At 39.0% G+C, this 25150-nt stretch overlaps 1 protein-coding gene, 1 long non-coding RNA gene and 1 pseudogene across 2 annotated transcripts; 1 reads left to right on the forward strand and 2 right to left on the reverse strand.

Annotated features, from left to right (window-relative positions):
• Positions 1-8009: 8009 nt before the first annotated feature.
• Positions 8010-13872, reverse strand: LOC126601149 (toMV susceptible protein tm-1(GCR26)-like; annotated as a pseudogene).
• Positions 13873-18523: 4651 nt separating this feature from the next.
• LOC126591263 (uncharacterized) lies at positions 18524-20790 on the reverse strand. The gene is made up of 3 exons (XR_007612322.1): positions 20643-20790; positions 20496-20557; positions 18524-19120 (listed from the first exon to the last, which is right to left on the reverse strand). It is a non-coding gene; the product is annotated as an uncharacterized LOC126591263 (long non-coding RNA).
• LOC126591194 (probable methyltransferase TCM_000336) lies at positions 19919-22149 on the forward strand. Its single transcript, XM_050256792.1, has 4 exons — positions 19919-20078; positions 20439-20846; positions 21088-21360; positions 21769-22149. The coding sequence occupies exons 1-4, from the start codon at positions 20004-20006 to the stop codon at positions 22102-22104; spliced, it is 1092 nt and encodes a 363-aa protein (XP_050112749.1). The 5' UTR covers positions 19919-20003; the 3' UTR covers positions 22105-22149.
• Positions 22150-25150: the final 3001 nt, after the last annotated feature.

Consider the following 25150-nt stretch of genomic DNA (forward strand, 5'->3'; position numbering starts at 1 on the left):
CATCCATGGAATGCTGACCACTTGAAGTACTATTACAAATAGACTCACATTGTACAAGTGTTAAGCTACAGCCGTTCGGCATCCTATGAACAAAGACCATTTGGTATGAATTCAATTAAAGAGGTGATTTAGCCAACTCGGCCATAAACTCCTTTACATTCTGAGCAATGAAACACTCAAGTGTTGAAGCTTCAACGCAAATGTTTCCAATACAAAACAAAATCTAAGTATGTGTCAACAAGACTATACAAAGGATCTACATCATACATTCCAACACATTCATACATAAACATCATACATTCCAACACATTCATACATAAACATCATACATTCCAATACATTCATACATAAACATCATACATTCCAACACATTCATGCATAAACATCATACATTCCAACATATCTATACATAAGCCAATTGTGCTTCGAAAGGGTTCAACACACTTTGTGTCATTCGACATTTGCCACAATGTGCCTCGGACACCTTGCCCTTATTCTCACCACTAGGTGATGAAGGAACTCACCTTCGTACCACCAACTAGGTGATGAAATGTACAACCCGTACTCTAATATTATTTGGAAACTTGCCACCCTTATCACCAATCAGGTGAAGAAAGAACTCATCTTCATGCCACCAACCAGGTGATGAAATGTACAACGCGTACTTTCCTTCAATGCCACCAACCAGGTGATGAAATGTACAACGCGTACTCTCCTTCAATGTCACCAACCAGGTGATGAAATGTGATTGAAAGGTGATTAAGGAATTCACATTCGTACCACCAACCAAGTGATGAAAGCAACCCACCATCATTCCACTAACCAGAAGACGCGTGGTACAACTTGTACATGTGAACTCCTAGCATTCACAAATAATAAAAAACCATCAAGCTTTACAACTCAACTAGGGGAGCACTTATGCCTAACAAGAGCTATAGTCACCAACAAAGTCTTATTGCAAGCCAACAATGGCTTCAGTGCATGGTATACGAAGATCAAGCTCTTCAGCCCTCTTGCATTTGCTTCAGACATTTCTCCTCTGTAACAATGCAAACACTACAACTCATAGAAAGCTTCAAACGCTCTTGATCAAGACTGTTCGAAGCAAATTCAATTTCTATGGTTCATCCAAACCTTCGACTACTACAAGATGTGGCTTGCATCACAATCTCTCGCTTAACAGTATGGAAGCAAAATTTTTATACGTTGTCTCTCCCACATTTTCAAATTTTTAGTTTTCCAAAAAAAACAAAAAAAAACCAAAAAACCAAAAAAAAAACAAAACAAAAAAAAACAAAAAAAACAAAAACAAAAAAAAAAGGAAATTGGAAATTGGGAAATTCAACAAAGCTTCATCAATGGAAACAACTACAATCCTCAAAAGCTTTGCACTATCTTCATCAAGATAGTGTGAAGCAAAATCAATTTATGGTGCCAACAAAAGCTTCACCTATAAAGCTTCAACCCTTCAACACCAAAGCTTCATCTATAAAACTTCAACACCAAAACTTCACTTATAAAGCTTCAACCCCAAAGCTTCACCTACAATACAAAATTTCAACACCAAAACATATAAAAGCTTCACACACTCTTCATCAAGATAGTGTGAAGCAAAATCAATTCATGATGCCCAACAAAGCTTCAACCTCAAAGCTTCACCTACAAAGCTTCAACATCAAAGCTTCACCAACTAAGCTTTTAAATATATATATATATATATATATATATATATATATATATATATATATATTATTTTTAATTTTTATTTTTTCGGAAATTCGAAAATTCAAAAATCCGGAAATTTGAAAATTCAAAAAAAAATAAAAATAAAAATAATTGCCTAGGCCTCATCTTCTTTGGGCCTAACAACTTTCATAACAAATATATATGAAAAATGAGTTTTGGGCTACCACTTAGAAAGGAAATGCCTCATTCGTCAACTCCCTCGACCAGATACTTGGGGGACTCCTACCATATGCTACTGCACCTTGATACTCGGAAGTCTCACGACCACTTCGTGACTTGGATTTTTCAAGTCTCCAAACGAGAAGTTTTCCTCACTCGGGAAATTAAGGGAGCACTACCTCAACCTACATGCTTCACTCACAAAGTTTCAACATACAAGCTTCAACAAAAGGAAAAATTCAAAGAACTTAGTGAAGAAGGCCTTGGTGTATTTAACACAATACGTTGAAATGAAGCAAATCTTGTTTATTGATATTTCCGATAAGTTACAAATATGTACATATACATGAATCAAAATAAACAAACAAGAGGGAGCCTTCACAAAGGTTGCTCAGGGGAAGTCTCAGCAGTCGGTAGAGCCCCAGAAAGTGAAAGCACCGGAGGATGGTTATCCGGAGCCTCAGTACTGGACAGAACCCCAGAAGGAGGAGGCATCGGAGGTTGACCATTGTCCGTGACTATCGCATTGGGAATGCCGAATCTACAAAGGATGTTCTTCCATACGAAGTCTTCTATTTTTCCCTCAGTAATGGTTGCCAAGGGTTCTACTTCAGCCCACTTTGTGAAGTAGTCAACTGCAACGATTGTATAGCGGACCTTGCCCTTCCCTGCAGGCATTGGGCCGATCAAATCAAGTTTCCATTGGGCCAAGGGCCAAGGGCTGATCATAGGAGTGAGCGGCTCGGGAGAGGAGTGAGGGATAGTTGCGTAGCGTTGACACTTATCACATGAGCGAGATATTCTGATGGCATCTTGGTGGAGTGTTGGCCAATAGTATCCTTGGCGAAAAGTCTTGTGTGCTAGGGATCGAGACCCAGCATGATCTCCGCAGACTCCTTCATGTATTTCCCGAAGGACAATTTCCGCCTCCGCAGGTGTAAGGCATCTTAGGTAGGGCAGGGTAAAACCGCGCTTGTAGAGTTGGTCATTAATGATCAGGTAGCGAGCAGACTTGTATCGAATTTGCTTAGCTTGGACTTTGTCATTTGGGAGGGTGCCATGGGCAAGGAATTTATAAATTGGGGTGATCCAACTATCTCCTTGTTGTAAATTGCACACTTCCGCGACCATGGTGCTTGGTGCTGCCAACAATTCGACATGAATTTTTCTCCCAATCTTGTCTTCCACTGCCGAGATGAGGCGGGCCAAAGCGTCTGCATGACTGTTTGCCGCTCGAGGAACTTGGGTGATCTGGTAGTGGAAGTGCTTGAGCAAAAGTCGTGTTTGCGCAAGATATGCTGCCATTGAGCTATCCTTAGCATCAAAGTTGTTCGTGACTTGGTTGACCACTAATTGGGAGTCACTGAAGATATCAATTTGTTTAACTCCAAGATGCTTGGCCAAACGTAAGCCTGCTAGAAGGGCTTCGTATTCGGCCTCGTTGTTCGATGCCTTGAATTTGAAACGAAGAGCGTATTCTATCGCCACTTTGTCAGGGGTAGTGAGGACTAATCCTGCTCCGCAGCCCTGTTGGTTGGATGAGCCATCAACATACAGACTCCATGTTGGGGTTGTTGATTCTATCTTCTGAGCTTCCGATGGTAATGAAGCTATTGCTTCAGGTGTAGAAGCAATGTCAACAGGATATGTGAAGTCGGCGATGAAATCTGCTACTGCTTGACCCTTTTCGGCTGGTTTTGGTTGGTAGGAGATGTCAAACTCACCCAATGCTATCGCCCATTTGATCATTCGCCCAGACGTGTCAGGACTCTGGAGTATCTGTCGAAGAGGGTGATTGGTAAGCACGATGATGGCGTGTGCTTGGAAATAAGGGCGAAGTTTTCGAGCAAACATGACCAATGCTAGAGCTAATTTCTCAATGTTGGAGTATCGTGTCTCCGCATCTTGTAGGGCCTTGCTAGCATAGTAGACGAGCCGTTCGACACCACTGTCATTTCGAATAAGAACAGAACTGACTGCTGAAGCCGAAACCGATAGATAGATAATGAGAGTGTCACCAACTTCTGGTTTGGAGAGCAGGGGGGCTTTACTCATGTACTCTTTGAAGTTCTTGAATGCCTTGGCACATTCCTCCGTCCATGTAATGTACTTCTTATTTCCCTTGAGTGCTTTGAAGAAAGGAGCACATCTGTCTGTGGCCTTATAGATGAATCTGGTTAAGGCTACCACCTTGCCAGTAAGGCTTTGGATGTCTTTTGAAGTTACTGGCTCTTTCATGTCGAGGATTGCTTTGATCTTTTCGGGGTTAGCTTCAATGCCTCGTTGGCTAATCATGAAGCCTAAGAATTTGCCATAGTCCACGCCGAAGGCACATTTGTTGGGGTTCAACCTCATTCGATACCTCTTTAGAATGGTGAAAGTTTCAGATAGGTTGGTGATGTGTTGGTCAGCATGTTTGCTCTTGACTAACATATCATCAACGTAAACTTCCATGCTCTTCCCAATCTGTTCGACGAACATTGAATTGACCAGTCTCTGATAAGTTGCTCCTGCATTCTTTAGACCGAAGGGCATGACTTTGTAGCAATATATAGTCCCCTGTCAGTAGTGAAGGATGTGTGTTCTTGGTCTGAGGGGTTCATGAGGATTTGGTTGTATCCTGAATAAGCGTCCATGAAGCTCAAGAGCTCACACCCTGCCGTAGAGTCTATAAGTCTATCAATGAGAGGAAGGGGGAAACTATCATTCGGGCATCCTTTGTTTAGGTCGGTGTAGTCGACACACATTCTCCACAAGACCTTTTGAAGCAGGAGACTTTCCTTGGTCGGATTTTTCTTAACAAGGACAACATTTGCTACCCATGTTGGGTAATTGACTTCACGGACGAAGCCTATGTCCTTGAGTTTTTCAACTTCTGCTTTCATCGCCTCGTATCGTTCAACATCATAAGATCTTCGCTTCTGTTTTACTGGTTTGGTCTTAGGATCAATACTCAAGTGGTGACAGATGATATCGGGAGAGATGCCCGGCATATCTTTATATGACCAAGCGAAGACCTCGGCGTTCTCTTGCAAAAAGGAGATCAGCGACAACCGAAAGGGTGGTGACAAAGTGGTGCCAATCTTCACCATGCGATCTGGATGGTCTTTGGAGATAGAGACATTCTCTAACTCTTCAGCGGGTTGTGCTTGCTGGGTGAATGAGTCATCTCGAGGGTCGTCGGGTTGACTGTTGCCATCATGAAGATCCGAGTTGGCTTCATCTGGACTGGTCTTTACTACCTGGTTATGTATAGAGAGGGTCTCCTTGGGGACAGGCAGGTGTTGTTGCTTAACTGAAGTGTTGTAACATGATCGAGCACTAAGTTGATCTCCCCTGATGTATCCATTGCCGAAAGGGGTTGGAAACTTCATCAACAACATATGCGTGGATACCATGGCCTTGAGATCATTGATGCATGTGCACCCAAAGATGACATTGTATGCCGTCGGGCAATTGACCACTAGGAAGTTAGTGGTAATAGTAGCTGTGTAGGGGCCTGTACCAATGGTGAGGGGTAAGTGTATACTCCCTAAAGGTTGCACGATATCGCCAGAGAAGCTTATCAGAGGAGAAATCGAGCGATCGAGCAAGTGTTCAGCTACATTAAATGCCTTGAAAGCTTCAGCAAATATGATATTAACTGAAGCACTGTGTTTATCAGGATTCGTTTCACATCAAAATTTGCTATGTGAGCCTCCACGATCAGCGGGTCGTTGTGAGGGTAAATGATACCTCTTTCTTCCTCAGGGTAGAAACATATTGGATCCCAGTTAGGCTTTTGATACTTGCCTCCCCTGATGTCTTCCACGTGAAACACTTGATGGCCAGGTCTCAAAGTTTGTTCACTGTTTTTCATGGCCCTATTGGAAGATTCAGACATAGGTGTGCCGCCGCTTATAGAATATATCACATTCACCTGGCGTTGGTTACGGTTATCCCTTGGAAGGTGAAGGAGAAACTGATCAATTTTTCCTTCACGTGCCAAAGCTTCAATATGATCACGGAGGATGACGCACTTCTCGCCATCATGGCCATTATACTCGTGGTAGCAGCAAAACATGCCCGTGTTTTTCGTGGACTTGTAGTCTGGCTGTCTTGGCTTTGGCTTTGGTATCAGATGAGCTATACTGGGGTAGATGGTCGCGCATGTAGCGTTCAAAGGTGTGTATGTCTCATACCTCGGGGTAGGGCCTGTCTTGACATATGATTGGCCCACTGCATTGACTGACTGGGGTCGGGTGTTATTGTGACGATATCCTGAGTTATCGCGATAGTGCCCCTTATTCTTTTTATTAAAATGAGATTGGTGAGGATGGAAATCTTTCCTTTTGCCCTGGGATTGATATGTCTGCTGACTTGGCGAAGCATTAAATGAGGCAGGGGGTGTGCTGCTACCGTTTGGAAGGTTGAGGTTTTCTCATTCGGTTGGATCTGGCCTCCACTCCCTACTTGCTGATAAGGGGTGACTGTAGGGGGTTTCCCTTGATATGTCCTTGCCTCGGCGGAGGCATGGTTGTAAGCTTGTGCCATCACCTCAGAGTAAGTCTTCCAAGTGTTGGCATTGATCATGTACTTAAAGAAACAGTCACGTAAGCCTGCCGTGAAGGCCTTGAGGGCGGTCTTGTCATCTGCCTCAGCGCAACGAGAATACTCATGGCTGAAGCGGCCAGCATACTTTCGTAATGACTCGTCCGGCTTCTGGCGAATAGTGTACAAGTCATCTGCGGAATGCAAGCGATCGGTCTGGAAGATGTGTTGAGAGACAAACAGCTTCCTCAACTCTTCAAATGAGTCTACTGTCTCAGGTGGAAGACGGCAATACCAATTTAAAGCTCCGCCAGAGAGGGTAGAGGGGAAGAGAAGGCACCGTTCTTCGTCGGTGTGTCTCCGGTATACCATGGTGGACTCAAAGAGGTTAAGGTGTTCAATCGGGTCTTCCTTTCTAGTATAGAGTTGTACGCCAAGCTTCTGCTTTGTCTTTGCTTGGAGGGGGGTGTTGAGGATCCTTCTTGTGAGGTGGCCAGGCCTGGGTTGGTTCCAGTCAGGTATCTCGGCTTGACGTTCAGCCTTCAACTTGTTTACTTCCTCCAGGAGCTGTAGGACAAGGGGGTCCTGAGTAGAGTCGTGCACCACTGAAGTTTTCTTCCGTAAGTCCCTATCACCTCTTGGAAGTAGGAAAGTTTGATCAAGATAGCATGATTTTTCCTTGGACTCGTCACACTGACTCCTAGAATGAGTATGTCGGAACATTTCCGAGTCCCCTGTACCTTCATGTTCTTCTGGGACTTGTTGCCCATTCCCTAGATTAACTGTTTGCCTGGGTCGTGGGAGAAGACCGAGTCTTTCAGAAACTCTTGGGTCATTGATCTTTGAGCTTATGTGGATGGGATTCTCTCGACGTTGCTTTAGGAAGTCTCGACAATTGCGATAGACGGCTTTTGATCCTTCCACTCCTTCTGTGAGAATGTGCTTTCCTCTACTTCTTCTGCTTCGGGTTGAAGCAGCTGGGTTGAGAGAAGTCTCATGTTGATTATCACATTGATGTGTAGCTCGATCCCTATCAGGGATATCCGTGTTGGATATCGGTGACCCTCCGTGTTGGGGGGCATTCAGATGATTGTTGACCTCAGCAGGGGCGACGAGCTTGTGTGCTTGAGCATGCCTAGCCTCGTGAAGCATCTCGAAAAGTTTTTCATACTGCTCCTGGAGGACCTCGTTCCTCATCACTATCTTGTTGTTCTGAGCTTCTAACTCATCGACTTTAGCTTGAAGAGTAACTCTATTTCCTTCCTGCTTTCGTTGCTTCATACTAGGTCCAATGGGGGTGTCATTCTGTGTGCTATGGCTTCTTTCGCTCCCCATGTTGGAGAGAGATGTTTGGCCAAAAGAAAGTGTACGAGCGGTGGAAACCAGTTTAACAAAGCTGAAGAGAGTGGGAGTAAGTGTCTTTCCCACAGACGGCGCCAAATGTTGATGCACAAAATCAACGAGGACTTTGGTACAACAGAAAGTGTCAGGTTTGTGACCTTCGCTTGGTTGCTTCGATCACTTGTGAAGATAAGTACGTAAATGAATAGGGACAGGGAAGCAAACACAAGATGTACGTGGTTCACCCAGATCGGCTACGTCCACGGAGTAGAGGAGTTCTCATTAATTGTGAAGGGTTTACACAAATACATAGGTTCAAGCTCTCATTTTGTGAGTTCTAATGAATAGTTTAGTACAAAATGACATTAGAGATTATTGTGGAAGAATGATCCCTATTTATAGAAGAGAATTTCTAGTTTTGTTCTAACATTGACACGTGTCCTGTTGTGATTGGCTTCTGATGTTGACACGTGTCGAGCTGTGATTGGCTTCTGATGTCGACACGTGTCGCATTGTGATTGACCTCCTGGTTGAAGGGAAGCTCTTCTGGGTCCTTGACGGTATAACGTTGACCGGTGCTCAGTAGTTTCGGGATTGGTCAAGTATGGTACAAACAATCTTCATGTTCATTAATGTGATAAAAAGGAAACTTGGAAACGAGAAATGAAAAGCTCCCGAGCGCATACCACCATGGCAAAGCACAATGGCGTTGGGATTGATCCTACTTGCAGCATCTGCAATATTTTGTACATGAACTACACTTTCCTCCGGTGAAACAGCCGTCCTTGCCCCTATAGAGCCGGATGTAGTGAGTCCCATTCCCATATGAGCCACGATAATATCAGCACCAGCTTTCGCCATTTGCATAGCTTCATCTTGATTGAAAGCATATGGGGTTGTCAAGAGCCCCATCTTATGTGCTTTTTCAATCATCTCAACCTCCAATCTGATCAGTACATTAAGAAAATATCATATGCGCAGAATGCATAATGATAATATTAATCATTTAAAAATCTCGGTTTAAAACCTACAGGTATCCCATTCCAGTTTCTTCAAGATTTTGTCTAAATTTACCATCATAGAGTCCAACTGTTGGAAATTTTTGGACACCAGAGAATCCAATCGACTCCACCTGCCTTAGGAAGAAATCCATAAGGCAAAAAGGATCGGTGCCACATACCCCAGCAAGAACAGGTACCTTCTTCACCACCTATCATCATCATCAGCTCCACATCAGCAAAGAGTGACTTTGAAAGAGACATGGGAATGGCCCAAACGGGTAAGGTATTGCATTACTAAATTGACTTGTCACACTTTCAGTATTACATTTTAGTTTCACTGCCTAACTAAGAATTTGATTACTTGAATATTTTGGATTATACTAAAACAATCTTCCAGCATACAAATTACGAAAGGGTTGAAACCTACTGGCAAAACTTCATTGGCCATGTCAAGTACTACAGCATTTGCATCAGCAGAAGGTAACAAACCTGCCAACGAACCTCTTCCTGCCACGCAAAAGCGCCCTGAATTGTAAACAACCATCAGATCAAAACCACCAGCTTCTTCAAACTTTGCAGATATGCCTGTCCCTGCACCTGCCCCTATAATTGGAATTCCTCTGTTTATTTGATCTTTGAGTTGCTGCAATACCACTCTAGTTCCTTGCAAGGTTTCTGTCACGGAAGTAACAGGTTACTGGTTAGATCCGACTCCAATGATGACATAAAACAACACCTGCAGCTCTAATCTATTCATTGAGCAAAGTTGCTGTAATTTTCAATCATTAAATACTATCATCCCTTTCCTAAACCATCCAACGTAATTGCATTTCTGTTGTGGAATCAACATAATAGGGATTTAGCATGTCTATGTACCAGACACAATATAATACAACACATGCACTCTGGGGGATATCAATACGTTTCTGAATTTACTTAAACATCCCAATGATATGTAATGTCACAAAGAAAATGAATACAGTTCAAACTATAACCTGGTCTTGCATATGGGAAGTCACTCAGGTTACGTGGAACAGTCTCAGAGCTTGACAAGTATATCTTGGAAACAGAACGTTCATGAACTTGTTGATTCAATTCAGGAGTAGAAACTTTCGGAGTGCACTGAATATAACTCTTTGTACTAATCTCTAAAAATGAGTCCACCAATGCATTTACAAACTCAGGGTCATTTTTATGATGAAGGGAACACCTTTACCTATTAAAACTGCACTATTTTCAATAGTAACGTTGGTCCGCACATGAAACCAAAGAAACTAAAAAAGGCACCATTCAATGGGAAATAATTGTACCTTCCGATCTTCATTTGTTTGGATCAGCCTCTGTAGTTCGTAGTTAGAGAAGCAGTGGCCTCTGGATCATGAAAAGGCTCCCTGGTACATCCAAAGCAGAGATACCCTTTTGTGGTAGGCAAACAACAACCTTTGATGATGATTTGTTCAACTTATCTGCTATAAAGCCAGCAAATTTCTTGTTCTCGACTACAGTGGTTCTCATGAGGGAAACCTGAAAAATGATGAGTATCTTTTCCGAGTTATCCACACACAGACAATCCTTTTAGAGTTATATTATGTGTAGAGACATATCAGTTACTACCTGCTTATTATGTTCATGAATCTTTCTGTGTTGAAACTGGATGGTATGGTATCCTTAGCTCCAAAGTTTACCATATCCAAAGCTCCAACACTTAGTACTAAACAAATCCTTTTCTCTATGATGGCATCAAAGAGAGAAGCATCGCAAGCCATGACACCTGAACCACATTGTCTGCAACCTCTGTAGTTGTGATATCCAAAACACCCTAAGTAAAACAACAAGGAAACCTTCCGAATAAACAAAAATTACGCAAAAAGACCAACTCAATACTAAAGTTAAATGAAATGAAATTACATAAAGGTTTGAACTTGGCACATAGCAAACAAGGCATATCTCGAGCTTCAACAATCAAACAATCAAAATTTCCCTCGTTCTGTAAACCGTTCTTGTTAGCAAAAGCTTTACCAAGTTCAATTTTTTATATGTCCATTCCAGTAATTCTACTCAAACAAATTTTCAAATTTTAACATACCAACACATACAAATGAATATATTTCCAACAAAAAGACATTACCTTTATGAACCCATCTCTAACCAGAGACTCCATGGCTCTCCCTCCAACCCCAGTGGCATGAAAAACCAATGTTTCATACCCTTCTTTCTCTAATCTCTCTTTCACCCCATTCACACACTGAGACGTCACCCCGAACATGGTCAGCCCCACCGTTGATTTCTCCACCCCGCCACCGCCACCATCCGAATCTCCGCCCCTCCCAACTCTCCCAACCACCATCCCACAAAACGCAGCAGCAGCATTGCTCAATACGACCCTGCTCAGCTATTAATCCCTCACACATCAACTATCGATGGGTACAACACCAGGTCCGAAGTCCCTACATAGTGATCCGTCCGCCCGCTTGCGACGGTCGATACGATCAGCTTCGGCACTCCGATTGGAGAGATCTTAGGGCGGAGGATATCAGTGCCGTGCCTTCGCTGCCTCCGAGACCAACAGCTCCGGCTAAAACGCCGTCCTTTTGGGCTTGGGTTAGGAAGTTCTCGAGCTCTTTGCTCATTACAGCGACGGCTTCGCCTCTGTCCACCGGAAGCTGATCGGCTGCTGCTTCAGAATAGTGACGGAGAATCTCCTTTCTCGAAACGAATTCGAAATCGGTTGGATTTGTATCGGTCTCGGTCCGACTCGCCGATACGTCCACCACCAAGACTTTGACCTGTAGTTTCGGTATCGACATTGAGAATCTGAATCGGATTATCAAAAACTAGATAGAAAGAGAAGGATATACCTTGAGTGAGGAAGCTGCGGAGAAGGAATCGAGATGGGATCGGACCGACTCGGCGAGGAATCGGAGATCGTAAGCTTCGTATCGGAGGTTCCGATACAGAAAACCCGGGGGATTTTATGGGCCGGCATTTCGAAGTGTCCGAGTTATGGAACTGAGTTGAGGATGACCGAGTGGGAACTCAGTCTTACTTGATCGGAGCTCACAGAGACAGTTTCTGGAAGAAACGACTGAGCCAAAATGTCGCGCGTTCCGCGGTGGTTGGTACGTCTGCAATTTCAAATGAAGTTTGGATTTAGGAGCCACGTCACCAACCTGAAATTATTATGTTTTTTATAAATCGAGTAATGCTAAGAAAACTAAATTTGTTATTATGTTTTTTACGAATTGGGTGATGCTAAAAGGACTAAATTTGTTGAAATTTTTTTGGAGTCATTTAGTGTTTTTTGATCATGTGGAGGTTGTATAGTATGACTACATGTTACGACTTCATATTCTAGTTACTAGTTCTACTTTTCCACAACGCTAACCGAAGACATGGAACATATATATTTGAAGGAATCATTAAACAAAATAAAAGGCTAGAAGTATACAAATTTTAAGTAAAATTTACGCGTTACCAGATTCGTTAGATCGGACAAAAAGCCATCACCATGCTTAATTTCCACTCTTACTCTTTGAAATTCCAATCACACCACAGCAAAACCTCATCCGCCACCAAAATCTCTTGCAAACCATCTTCTAAAACTCGAGCCTAAACCAACACCAACGAAAGTACATGCACTCTTATTTGCTAAACATACACCTCAAGCTCTCAGTGTCAATTCTTTCTTTCCAACATCATATTCAATCATTTCCATAGCTACTGGCAACACTCCAAGAGAGAATCAAAGCAATACGAGCAGTTGAAAGAACAACGAAATTTTTACCTAGGACCCGCATTTTCTTTGAGATGTTTCAGGACTAATTCTCGCTTATTTACAAACATCAACGTGAAGGCATTATGCAACAATCGACAAGTCCATCCAAGCATTCCAACAAAATAGAATCAATGAGGGATAAATGATAAGGTGTGCGTGTGAAGAAGATGAATGGCATCAACATAATCACTCTAATTTTTTCAAGCTTCAATTTTATTCTTGTCTGCGAATTGAAATCACATAACTCTTAAAATATAATTGGTCACTTGTCATAAAAAATGACGATTTTTAACTTAAATGCATGTAGATCATATTAAAATCCACATGCATCAACAGTTAAAAGTCTCCAGCCAATTAGCATGCGAATGAGAGCTTATCAAACCCTAATCCAAACTAACAAATTGATCATACAACCACCATGATTCAAAAATTATTGAACTTGACAAATTGACCATGGGTTGACTATTTGACTTTTTCACATGATTGAGCAGTAAGGGTTGTGGTCATAACAGGAATCCACCCTCACAATGCCCCACCTTTGACATGGCTCAGGGTAATAGGGCATGTGATAGGGCTCGACCTTGGGGTCTTTTGTTTCACGCTTCTTCTGTTCGGGCTTCTTTTCTGCAGGAGGAGGCCCAATACTCACTACTTCGGCATATTTGCACGCTTGTCTAGTTCGAACAATTATTTCATAGGGATCACAGTCGCCTGTTACCGTCAAAGTTCCTTTGGCTGCATCAACTTCAAGTTTATCCACACCTGAAATGATCAGAGATGATTAATATGACAAATAGTACTGTACACTTTAGGTTTTGAGGTTTAAATGCTTAATGATCAACTCTAGAGTTTTAGTTCGGTCTAATCGTAAACACGTACGTGAGAGACTTTTAATTATTGATTGACGTGAGGATAAGTTGTGGGAGACCTTTATCAATTAATAATTAGCAGTTGCTTATGCACGCATGGATTGCTGACAATATCACATATCGTATACTTACGTACGTTCATACTATAAATCATGATTAATCTTATTTTGAATGACTAACAAGTGATACAAGCATAACTAATCTAGTCTTTCAAAAAAAACTAATCTATGCCAAGGGAAATTAAGGAAACAAGTTTCAAGAGGGGACATGATTATGTACCTTGTAGGACAGACACTGCCTTGAGAAGCTTCCTCTGGCATTTTTGGCAATGTATGTCAACCTTGAGGACAGTCCTTTGTACCATTGAAGAGCTAGAGCTTACTCTCTCTCTCTCACTCTCTCTCTGTGAACTAGCTATAAAGACGGTGTAATATATGGAGCTTTGGGTTGTTCACCTCCCTAGCTATAGAGGCTCATCTTAGCTGGTCTATTGCTTGTCCAATTGGCCTTAATTTATATAAAAACCGTACTTAGCCAACGTATGCTTTGCATCACCTACTTGATCAAAATTAAGCCTGTCAAATTGTAGGATATGAAACCTATAAGTTTCATTGACCTTGTTTTTCTTTGACACAATTAGATTCCCTCATGCCATCAACCAACAACCAACATATATAACTTATGTTAGATACACCAATGTGTGAGGAAAATTAAGACACAAGCTAAAAAAGAAAAAAAAAATATATGAGAGAACAAAACAGAAGTATATGTTGACAAATAAGTGATCCAAATCAAAGGATAGGGACTATTTTGATTATATGTTATGATCTATATATAATCTTTGTCCTCACTTTATGTGTCCAAAATGGCTTTAAATATATTATGAAATCTCCAGGATGCTTTGTTATTCAACAAAGTAGAGAGACCAAACAAAGCGTTTTTATTAAGGTTTGGTTCACTTGTACATACAAGTCAACTAATTCATGTCAAAAGTGTATTGTTATTAGTACTCCAAAACAATTACTATGCACTTCAAACTTTCTATGTTTAAAAACAAAAATACACTTAGAGTGTCAATAACATCTCCCTAAAATTAAACAAATTATTCAAATTATTCATACAAATATAAAACTGTGATTTGTACAAAAGCCAAGTATTTTGCGAAATGATATATAGCTCAAACAAGGAAAATAATTATGCAGATTTATATCATCGTTTAATTTTTGTTGATGTTAAGAATTCATAATGGCCAAATGGCCAATTGTGAGTCCTAGCCCATCACAATTGACAACTTAGATCGAATTGTTGCGTATTTTTATTTCCAATTACCGTACGGGTGTCATTGTGTAATACTATTCGCTAACGTCCAAATAGAATGACCATGGCAAGTCGTTGCGTATATCTAAAACTTTCTTGCAGATGTTCCCTATCATACAATTTTTATTTTTGTAGTGTTGGGCGGCCTGTTGGCGAATAAATTAATTACCTCTGTGTGGGGAGAAGTTGTTGTCCTGAGTGCTAACTAGAAAAATAAATTTGAAGACTAACGTGAACTTTTACTTATAACTCATCTTTTTATTAACAATTATATATGATTCAGATGATTCCTAAGAATTATGTATTTATCAAAGTGTTCTTTTACCTAACCAAAGAAGAGAAATGAACTCTCTGTTTGTCTGGACATATATTGTCACAGGGGACATGTTAAAGAGATTATTTTAAAAGTAGGATTTAAACTCTCTGCAAACTCATGTGTTTAGCACAATGTTTTATAATATTAATACGAAAATTAACGTTAAATTATAAGGTAATAGAGTCTCTATAGAGAATCATACTTTTAAGAGTTTCCTTAACATTTCTATTGTCATGGATACAAAAGTCTCCAAAGTATCAAGCAGCTACCAACGAAAGAAATTGTTTGCGGGTGGTGCTGTAGGATTTTTTTATTAATGAATAATACTTGACTACTCAATCGATGTGTAGGAGTTCCTACTCAAAACTGTTCGTTGTCGATTCATAGAACTTCGTGTTTATGATCAGAACCGTTCATGTTATAAATCACTCTAAAAAGATGGATTCTGCAAAAAATCAATTAAAACTAAGGCCATTTAGTCATCGAACTGTATAAAAACAGATGAACGGAATTGGTATAAGCATTACAAACCGTCTATGTATTTGCTACAATAGAATGACCAAACAACTTTAGTTTTAATTATTTTTTTGCAGAGATGATCTTTATAAAGAGATTCGCAATATGAACAACTCTGATCATAAACACAAAGCTCTGTGATTCGAACATAAAAAAATTTGAGTAGGAATTCCTATTCATCTTTGAGTAACCAAACATTGTTCTTAATATATATAGCTAAGCACAAACCAACAAGAACATATTTAATTAGCCGGTGGAGATAGACCACCTAATTATCGTTGCAAACAAAGATATGTCGTTTTAACTGTAATTAATTATTCAACCTCAAGGGTTCTATGACTTTTGCCACTTAGTACTATATTTAGTGATATTCTTCTACATTTGTAAGTGATGGTTTTTAGGTTCGATCTCACCAAAGGTCAATTTGAACTAAATTATTAAGGTTAACCCATTGTGAGGCTTAGAGAGATTTTTCTTTGTGGCCAAAACATGGGCACATACACCATATGTCATTATATGGAGGAACACTTGAAAAGAAAAACTTCCCTCCATTTGTATAATAACATATGGTGTACCATCCTTTATTCCGGATAAATTGAAAAATCTCTTGTTGATCCCACTCCCCCACCCCTAAATAATATCATATGTATTAAAAGAAAAGGTAGACATTTTTTTCTCATATATAACTAAGGTTGTTTGATAACAATTTCATTTTCAATTTTCAACAATTGGTGTACTTTTGAAACTTCTTGACAAAGTAGGATTGAAATTCATATATACAATGGTATACTTTAGAGACAATTCATCATGCTATACCTCTTTAAGGGTTTCTAATGAAATAATGCAAAATTAATAAAAGTCAGGTATGAATAAAAATACTTCCGATCAATATGAGTGAAGCATGACACGCTGGTGCAAAGTTTCTGACAGAAAAAAATAAACAATGATATGTTGTGGATTTGTTTTGTTTAACTTAAGACAAAAGAAAACGAGAGTCAAACTTTTATCATGAATACAAATTAAGTGCCGCGCCACTACAAATATTAAGTCACATGCATACTCTAGTTAACTAAAACTTCTCACATGTAGCATTCTCAGCTTATTGTTACTTTATTTTTATGGAAATCGGGAATGATTCTGCGCATTAGAAGTGTACTCTCTAGAAGGTTACAGGCACTTGAGACCCACGAAGGCAAGAAAAGCTAGCACTGTTTGCTAACACGCATTATATTGGAGAATAAAAGGCCCCAAACAAACGGAGAATCATTGGCCTTTGCTTTCCTCTGTGACTGAGTGGTTCACATGCCAGTAATTATTTTTTTAAACGGACATATAAACACCAAGGCAACGTCGACAAGCACACTTTCACCACTTCACAGGTAATTAAGTACCATATATACCAAGTTTTTAGTAAACTTGATAGTGTGAGTGTTGTAAGTGGGAAGAAAAAAAATGTGATTCAATTTCAGGCATTTTTCTACCACATTTTCAAGTATAATAATATGGAATTAATCACACTAGGGGAAAAAAAAGGGTTTGCAAATGAGATATTTTTATTGATGGATCGAAGTTTTTGTTGTTTTGGTTTATAGCTTTAAACCCTACGGTCATGTTTGGATGAGAAATTTTGAAAATTCAAGGGGATGAATTTACAAATCCCTTTCACGTCTTTGCAAATGATCGTGAAATACATTTCTTAATCTCTTATATCTAACATTTTGTAGTCCATTTCTTTCTAGCTTGACTTAATTTCTTGGAACTTGAAAATTTCACATCCAAACATAGCCTATAGGGCGATATAAAACTCAATTTATAAGCCTAAAAATTCTTTTTGACTGAATTTATATTGTGTTTCGAAGAACCCTAATTTCACTCTTAGTAAATCCTAACAAAAACTTGTTTGCTAGTTCTTTTTTGCCTAAAAATTGTGTTTCAGAGTTTGTTGTTGCATTTTTTTTTAACTTTTGGTGTTATTTAATACTGAAATATTATATAATGCATCGGGTACATGAAGCATACGTGGACACCAAGTCATACAAATCGGCAAAACTTGAGCAAAATTGGCATTAAAAGTAAACCACAAGGGTAAAGTGACAAAATGTAACCATACCAAAAAGAAATTCATTTTCGTACTCCCCTTTTCGTCTTTGGATTGAACAAGTCAAGGCAGCATAGTAGACACTGAACAGAAATAAAAAGAGGAATGCATAAAAAAAAAAAAAAAAACTTTAACGAAAAGCTCTCGGTACTGTTCACTTTAACGAAAAACCATATTTTTACACTAAAAAGTCAATCATGGTACTATTCACTTTACCCTTTATTTTGTCCTTATCATTAAAACTCAAAGTTTTCAAACTCTTTTCATTAGTATTCCTTAAAAAAAAAAAAAGAGCAAAAAAATCATTATTCTTACCGTAAAGCATATATACTATTCAACCTGTCATTCTCTATCTATATGATTCATCCGGATCTTTTTTTACTAAATCCACCTAGTTCAGAATTCAGACTATTGAAATTTGATTCAACAGCTACAAATAAGGAGTTATTTTAAAAATTTGGGATTAAAATCCAACGGCCTGAATCCCGAACTAGATAGATTTGGTGGAAAATGATCAGGAGATGATCCCTTTCTTATGATCAAAGTCTAAAATATCGATGATATCGGAAATATTGGTAGTCCAAAAACACGGAAATTTCAATGGAAATATCGGGATATTATCGATATCGATAAAAATTGAATAAAAACTACGAAAATTGTAAGAAAAACTTGGAAATTTTTATTGAAATTTTGCAGAATGTTTATTTAGTCAATTATCTATTAGTTAATCATAAAAAAATTGGAAGGACATAAAAAATTGGAAGGAAATGCATTGCATGATGGATTTAACTGATTTAAGTTGATTATATAACGAGCTAGCAAATATTGTGAGTGTAGAAAATATGTAATAATTAATAAAAGAAGTTTAAACACACCATAATCATTTATAATAATGAATTGGTACAATATTTTACACTTTATACATTACATGGTAAAATACATGAGTGACCTAGTACAATATAGAGTTCCTATCAATGTCTAAAATATCGATGATATCGAAAATATCGGTAGTCCAAAAACGCAAAAACTTCGATAAAAATATTAAGATAATATCAATATTTTAGACTTTAATTATGATTCAATATATGTTTACTGAATCTGCTGCAGCAACTCAAATACCCATCTCATGAGCACCAGTTACTGCCCCCTCAGTCGACAGGTGTCCCGGCAAAGCGTGCTGTTTGTGACAAGATATGGACAACAAATATCTCAAAACCATGCATGCTATGCAGTCGTAGTGATTTTTGCAAGTCTCAAAAAAGTTGCTTCAGCCCAGACAACTTGCGGAAGTTTGGGACCAAAGCCAACTATAACGCAGCACACCAACCACAACTCTGAGAGAGCCTTATCTTCCGGCACTTACAGTACGAACCATCTCCATTAATGACTTCATGCTTCACGAAAACAATCAGCCATTGGCCAACAAAACAGCTTTTCGTATCATCAGCTTAACTGAAAAGCGAAAGTGAAAAATATGAGTCAAATCAGAATTATGAGACAAGTACTATCTTTGTTAAGCATAGTTAGCGTCTGTTTAGCACGGGTCATGCTTAGGCAACTAGGGCAGGAATCTTCTCTAATGTTCAAACTAGGCACTGCAATGATTGTCCATGTTTAAGATGGTTTAGCACTGAAAGATTCTACTCTATCTCCAAGGATATGTTTTTATGTGCATGTCTAACTGACCACGTTTCTTTTTAACACCAACTATTGTTCAGTTACAACTGTATTTAAAATCGTGATATTTTAAATCATGACATGTAGATATATTTCAGATGGATGAATTCAAATATTTTATCTTACTACCGAAGATATATCTCTATGTAAGTGCTTCAGTCATCATACTTCTCATAGCACCAACTATTGTCATAATTGTACCCAAAATCATGACAATTGATATATTTTAAAATAGATTTAGCACGGAAATAATCTATCCTACCACCAAGGATATATATCTCCATGTAAGTGCCTCGATCTTTATATTTTACATAAGCATTAGCTATTGTCAAGCCATAACTGTAACCATAATCATGACATACATTAAAATGGATTTAGCACCTAAATAATCTACCCTACCACTGAGGATAATGCCTCTGTCATCACTTCTCATAAGCACCAGATATTGTCAACCCGTAACTGTAACCATAATCATGACGCTTGAATTATTTGTATGTTTATGCCATATGAACTACCAGGACAAAGAATATATATGTATATACATAGTTGCGCCAAAAGTGGAAAGATGTGATCATGTGAATTTGCCTTTAAAATACCAATAAAGAAGCAAACTCCACCAAATTCAAAGGCAGCGGAGAGCCAACTTCAACAAGCTAGCATGGATGTAGAGAATGTCTTCCATATGACTGGAGGAGTTGGCCTTACTAGCTATGCCAGAAATTCTTCACTCCAGGTTCTCTCCCTAACTCTCTCTCTCTCTCTCTCTCTCTCTCTCTCTCTCTCTCTCTCTCTCTCTCTATATATATATATATATATATATATATACATACATATACATATATATATATACATATACATATATATGGGTGTGCTATTCCCACAACCCTTTTAACTTCTCACACACTCCTTGTTAATTTCTGTCCTTTGATCTTTTTCAATTCATCCGATCCAACGGCTGAAAATTAGAAGAATGTGTGAGAAGTAAAAAAATGATGTGTGGATATCACAACCCTATATATATATATGTGTGTGTGTGTGTTCACGATGTTTTTTTCCTAATTATATGTTTTTTCTTTCTAATTCTGATCAATAGAAGAAGGCATCTGATATGGTAAAGAACATAACTTTAGAGGCAATACAAGAACTTTACCTCACCACAACTCCAAAGAGCTTAGGCATAGCTGATTTGGGCTGTTCATCTGGACCCAACACCTTATCAATCATCAAAGAAATCATTGAAGCAGTTGAAGGTGTTTGTAGAAGAACATTCCAACCATCACAAGAGTTCAGAGTTTACCTCAATGACCTTCCCTCCAATGACTTCAACTCAATCTTCAAGGCTTTGCCAGACTTCTCCAAAGATCTCAACAAAGAAAGAAACAATGGGAAATCTCCCTCTATTTATATAGGAGCCTATCCTGGCTCATTTTATGGCAGACTTTTCCCCAACAATTCCTTACACTTTGTCTACTCATCCTACAGTTTGCACTGGCTATCTAGGGTAAGATCTGTTACCCTTAGATTCATTTCTTATTTCAAAAATTCAAATCTATTTTGCCTTTTTACTTTCGAACATCGGGAAGTGATTTTCACTCTTTTTTCTCCTCCGGCACTCCTCTCTTTTTTTTATAGCCTATAAAAGAGACAAACAAGAGGATGAGTGCAGAAAGAGAAAATGGGAGTGTGAAAATAACTGCTCTAGAACAGATTGGTCAAATCTGTTTGACCATAATGCCATGCAGGTTCCTCCAGAGCTTTACTGCAAAGAGGGGAAATCTATAAACAAAGGAAGTGTTTACGTTTCTGAATCAAGCCCTGTTGGAGTTTCTCAAGCTTACCTGAAGCAATTTCAAGAGGACTTCACTTTGTTCCTTAAGTCAAGGTCCGAGGAGCTGGCTGCAGGAGGAAGAATGGTGCTGATCTTGTTGGGAAGGAGTGGCCCAGATCATGTCGACAGAGGCAACTGTTTCTTCTGGCAGCTTCTGTCTCAGTCCATTGCCATTTTGGTTTCCAAGGTACTAATTTATAATGCACACCAAGAAACTCCAAAATATAAAGAATTCTGTCTTCATAACCAAGACAGAATCATAGTGGCAACACTATTCACATAGTACGTGTCACATGTTTAAAGATTGAAAAAGTGATAAAAAAAATAAACCAATATCAGAATGGCACGAAACGTCTTTAAAATGAAAATTAAATTAGATACTAAAGGTAACTATGGTGTGGTCATGCCACTAGGATGTTGTCTTGGTTGATTTTGTCTAAATTAAGACACTTCATATTATGGAGCTTTAATTTTTTTTTAAATATATATTTGGTATTAGGGGAGAGAAAATCCAACATATATAAGCACATGTTTAGAGTTACATGAATGCGTTTAACCAGTTGAGAATACTTTTGTTTTGTTTTGTTTTTGTCAGGGAGATGTTGAAGAGGAAAGGCTTGACTCATATGATGTGCATTTCTATGCTCCATCCAGAGAAGAAATAGAAGATGAAGTGAGGAAGGAAGGTTCTTTTGAATTGGAGAGGTTTGAGATGTTTGGACTGGATCAAAGGCATGGCAAGAACAATGAGAGCTATGGAACAAGAGTTGCAATGACTGTGAGGGCTATTCAAGAATCCATGATTGGGCAGCATTTTGGAGAAGGAATCTTGGACAGTTTGTTTGAAAATTTTGGGAGATTGGTGGATGAGGAAACTGCTAAAGAAGACATTAAGCCCATCACTTTTGGGGTTGTACTTAAGAAATTATGATTGCCCAAGTAATTAATCTGATCCCACTGTGATTGTGGTTTTTAATTCTGATTTGGAATGATGAAACAATGCAAATTCTACTTCTTGCATATATGAAAATCATAGCACGCATAACAGACGAACGATTAAGTGGTTTACAAAACGAATAGATTACTCAATCAACTAAACGGAAGAAAACACTATTAAAGTATAAATTGCTGAGACGGCTATATAATTTGAATAGACTACATTGTGAGTGACTTATTCTAACTGCATAACAAAACACTCTAATTAGACAAACTCCTACTATTGAACCCAAACCCAATCAAAACTCAAATTTGGGTGACCCAATCTTGAGGGGGCCCCACATTTTTTTTTTTTACAAATATGGATGACTATAAGAGTTAGTAGTCAACAGCTGGGCCCACGTGGTAGGGCCCCAATAGTAACTATGGTCTTTCGCTTTCAAGACAATTGGTTATCAATAGCCCATATCAAACTCTCTTTTTTGGGCTATTCTTTGAAATCGATCTAATTGTTCATATTTGTTTTTGTCAAATCCAATGGTAAAAAGAAGGATCCAAGATCCAATAGCTGAAAATTGATTGGTTGGTGTTTTTATTGAAGTTTAGTTGGTTGAATGGTTGGTTGATGTGATTTGTTCGATTTTGTAATTTTTGTTGAAATTTAAATTTTTTAGGTTAAAACATTCGTAATTAAATTAGGTAACATAACTCAAAGGTACCAAAAAAACCTTACCAAAAAAGCACAACTTAGAGTTAAAACCATTCCACAACAATTAATACATTTTAGGTCTTGAAATATAGATTTGGAGGGTTGGGTGACATTCACTATTTTTTTTTTTTTTTGAACAAACGATAATATCTATACTAAATGGGTGGGGGAGTGGGCTAAGCTTGCCATAATAATGTGGTTCAACCACATCCTTGATGATAATCGAACATAAGACATCTCACTTATAAGTGAAAATGAATACCACTAGACAGTAGTACGAAGTGGCATTGTGACATTCACTATTCACATAGCTAAATTCTATCTTTTAGTGGAGCTAAATATTTGGGTATGAATCTAATAGTTGGAGTTGGTCTTATAGAGAAGTAAAAAATTAAGTCCAAATAAACAAACAAATAAAACTCTTATCTAATGGACTAGGCTCAAATAGTAAAGTCACAAAAAGCCAAACAATCAAATAAACATAAAATATGTTGTGGAATAGTGGATGTCCACTCAAAGAATTAAATAATGGGCCCTTCCATTGTCTGCTGAAGCTTGTTGGACACTACTCCTATTTTCTATATAAATACAAACCCCACACAACATCAAATGGAGAAGTTCACGAAAGACGAAGAGAGCAAAAACAGGAAGAGGAGATGAGATAATAGAGAGAGTTATTTTTGTACTCCTATTATTCTAAATTATAATGAAAACACCACTGCTGCCCCGATGATATACTCTAATCATACTGAATGTGGAGGAACCTCGTAAATTTCGTGTCTTGTTTCATTTATTCCACTGTACACACTGTCGATTTTACAACACGTTATCAACACGAGAAGCTCTTATGTCAGTGGAAAGCACAACACCATAAATTCAGTGAAGCATTACCTACCTTTCATGTAACATCCCACATCGCCCAGGGGAGTGATCCTTAAATGTATATTCTCATCCCTACCTAGCACGAGGCATTTTAGGAGCTCACTGGATTCGGAGTTCATCGGAACTCAGAAGTTAAGCAAGTAGCGCACGAGAGCACTCCCAGGATGGATGATCCACTAGGAAGTTGCTCGTGAGTTCCCAAAAAACAAAATCGTGAGGGAATGGTAAGCCCAAAGCGGACAATATCGTGCTACAGTGGTGGAGCGGGCCCGAGATGTGGTGGACCCTGGGCCGAGATGTGACAAAATGGTATCAGAGCCAATCATTGGCCGGAAATGTGCTGACAAGGACGTCGGGCCCCTAAGAGGGGTGGATTGTAACATCCCACATCGGCCATGGGAATGATCCTTAAATGTATATTCTCATCCCTACCTAGCACGAAGCATTTTGGGAGCTCACTGGATTCGGAGTTCATCGGAACTCCAAAGTTAAGCGAGTAGCGCACGAGAGCACTCCTAGGATGGGTGACCCACTGGGAAGTTGCTCGTGAATTCCCAAAAAACAAAACTGTGAGTGAATGGTAAGCCCAAAGAGGACAATATCGTGCTACGGTGGTAGAGCGGGCCCGAGATGTGGTGGACCCCAGGCCGAGATGTGACATCTCACCTCTGCTAGCCAAAATCTCACAGAATAAAATGTATGTCCATTTTCTATATCTCCCACCGCACCTGAAGCGCCCTACCAAATTCAGGTGATAATTGAAATTTACAACGACTTGAAGTCGTCACGAGATGAGAAAACTCGTACTTGACAACTGGTTTCCAGAGATCCAGAAAAATCTCATCAGACTTAGAAACCCAGATCGCGTCGTTTTCGACGGATCTCGAGAACTCCCATGAATACTTGGTTGTCTGAGATGGTGATGGCAAGACTGACTCCACTTAAGCCTCAATCTCTTGTGCTTCCGTCAACCTCATTGTCATCTATGTCTTTGTAGGGAGGTTCTTGCTTTGCGATGCCATGTTCTCTAGGCCATGCAAGAACAACGCCAGTCTCTGGTAGCCTTTTTGGATTGAATTGGTTTCGTGTTACCTTCATAACAACCCAGCTGGTCCTGGGTTTCGAGACTGGTAGAGACAGATAAAGAAAGAAAAAAAGGGGAAGTTTATGGAATATGCATGGCACCATTTGAAAAAGCAAGAAATAAAAAAATGGAAAAGATAGAATGATACATTTGCACCATCTGAATGAAAAATAATAATGGGGCCAAAGTTTTGGAATGATACAACATGTGAATGAATAAGAATAAAAAAAATAAAATAAAGGCTTTTGGATGGTGTTGCACCACCTGAAAAGAAAAAAGAAAAAAAAAAAAAAAAATATATATATATATATATATATATATATATATATATTTATGTGAATGGTGTTAGCTTAAAACACTTTCACA

The sequence above is a fragment of the Malus sylvestris genome, chromosome 2 (genome assembly GCF_916048215.2).
Source record: "Malus sylvestris chromosome 2, drMalSylv7.2, whole genome shotgun sequence".
NCBI classification, from domain to species: Eukaryota; Viridiplantae; Streptophyta; class Magnoliopsida; order Rosales; family Rosaceae; genus Malus; species Malus sylvestris.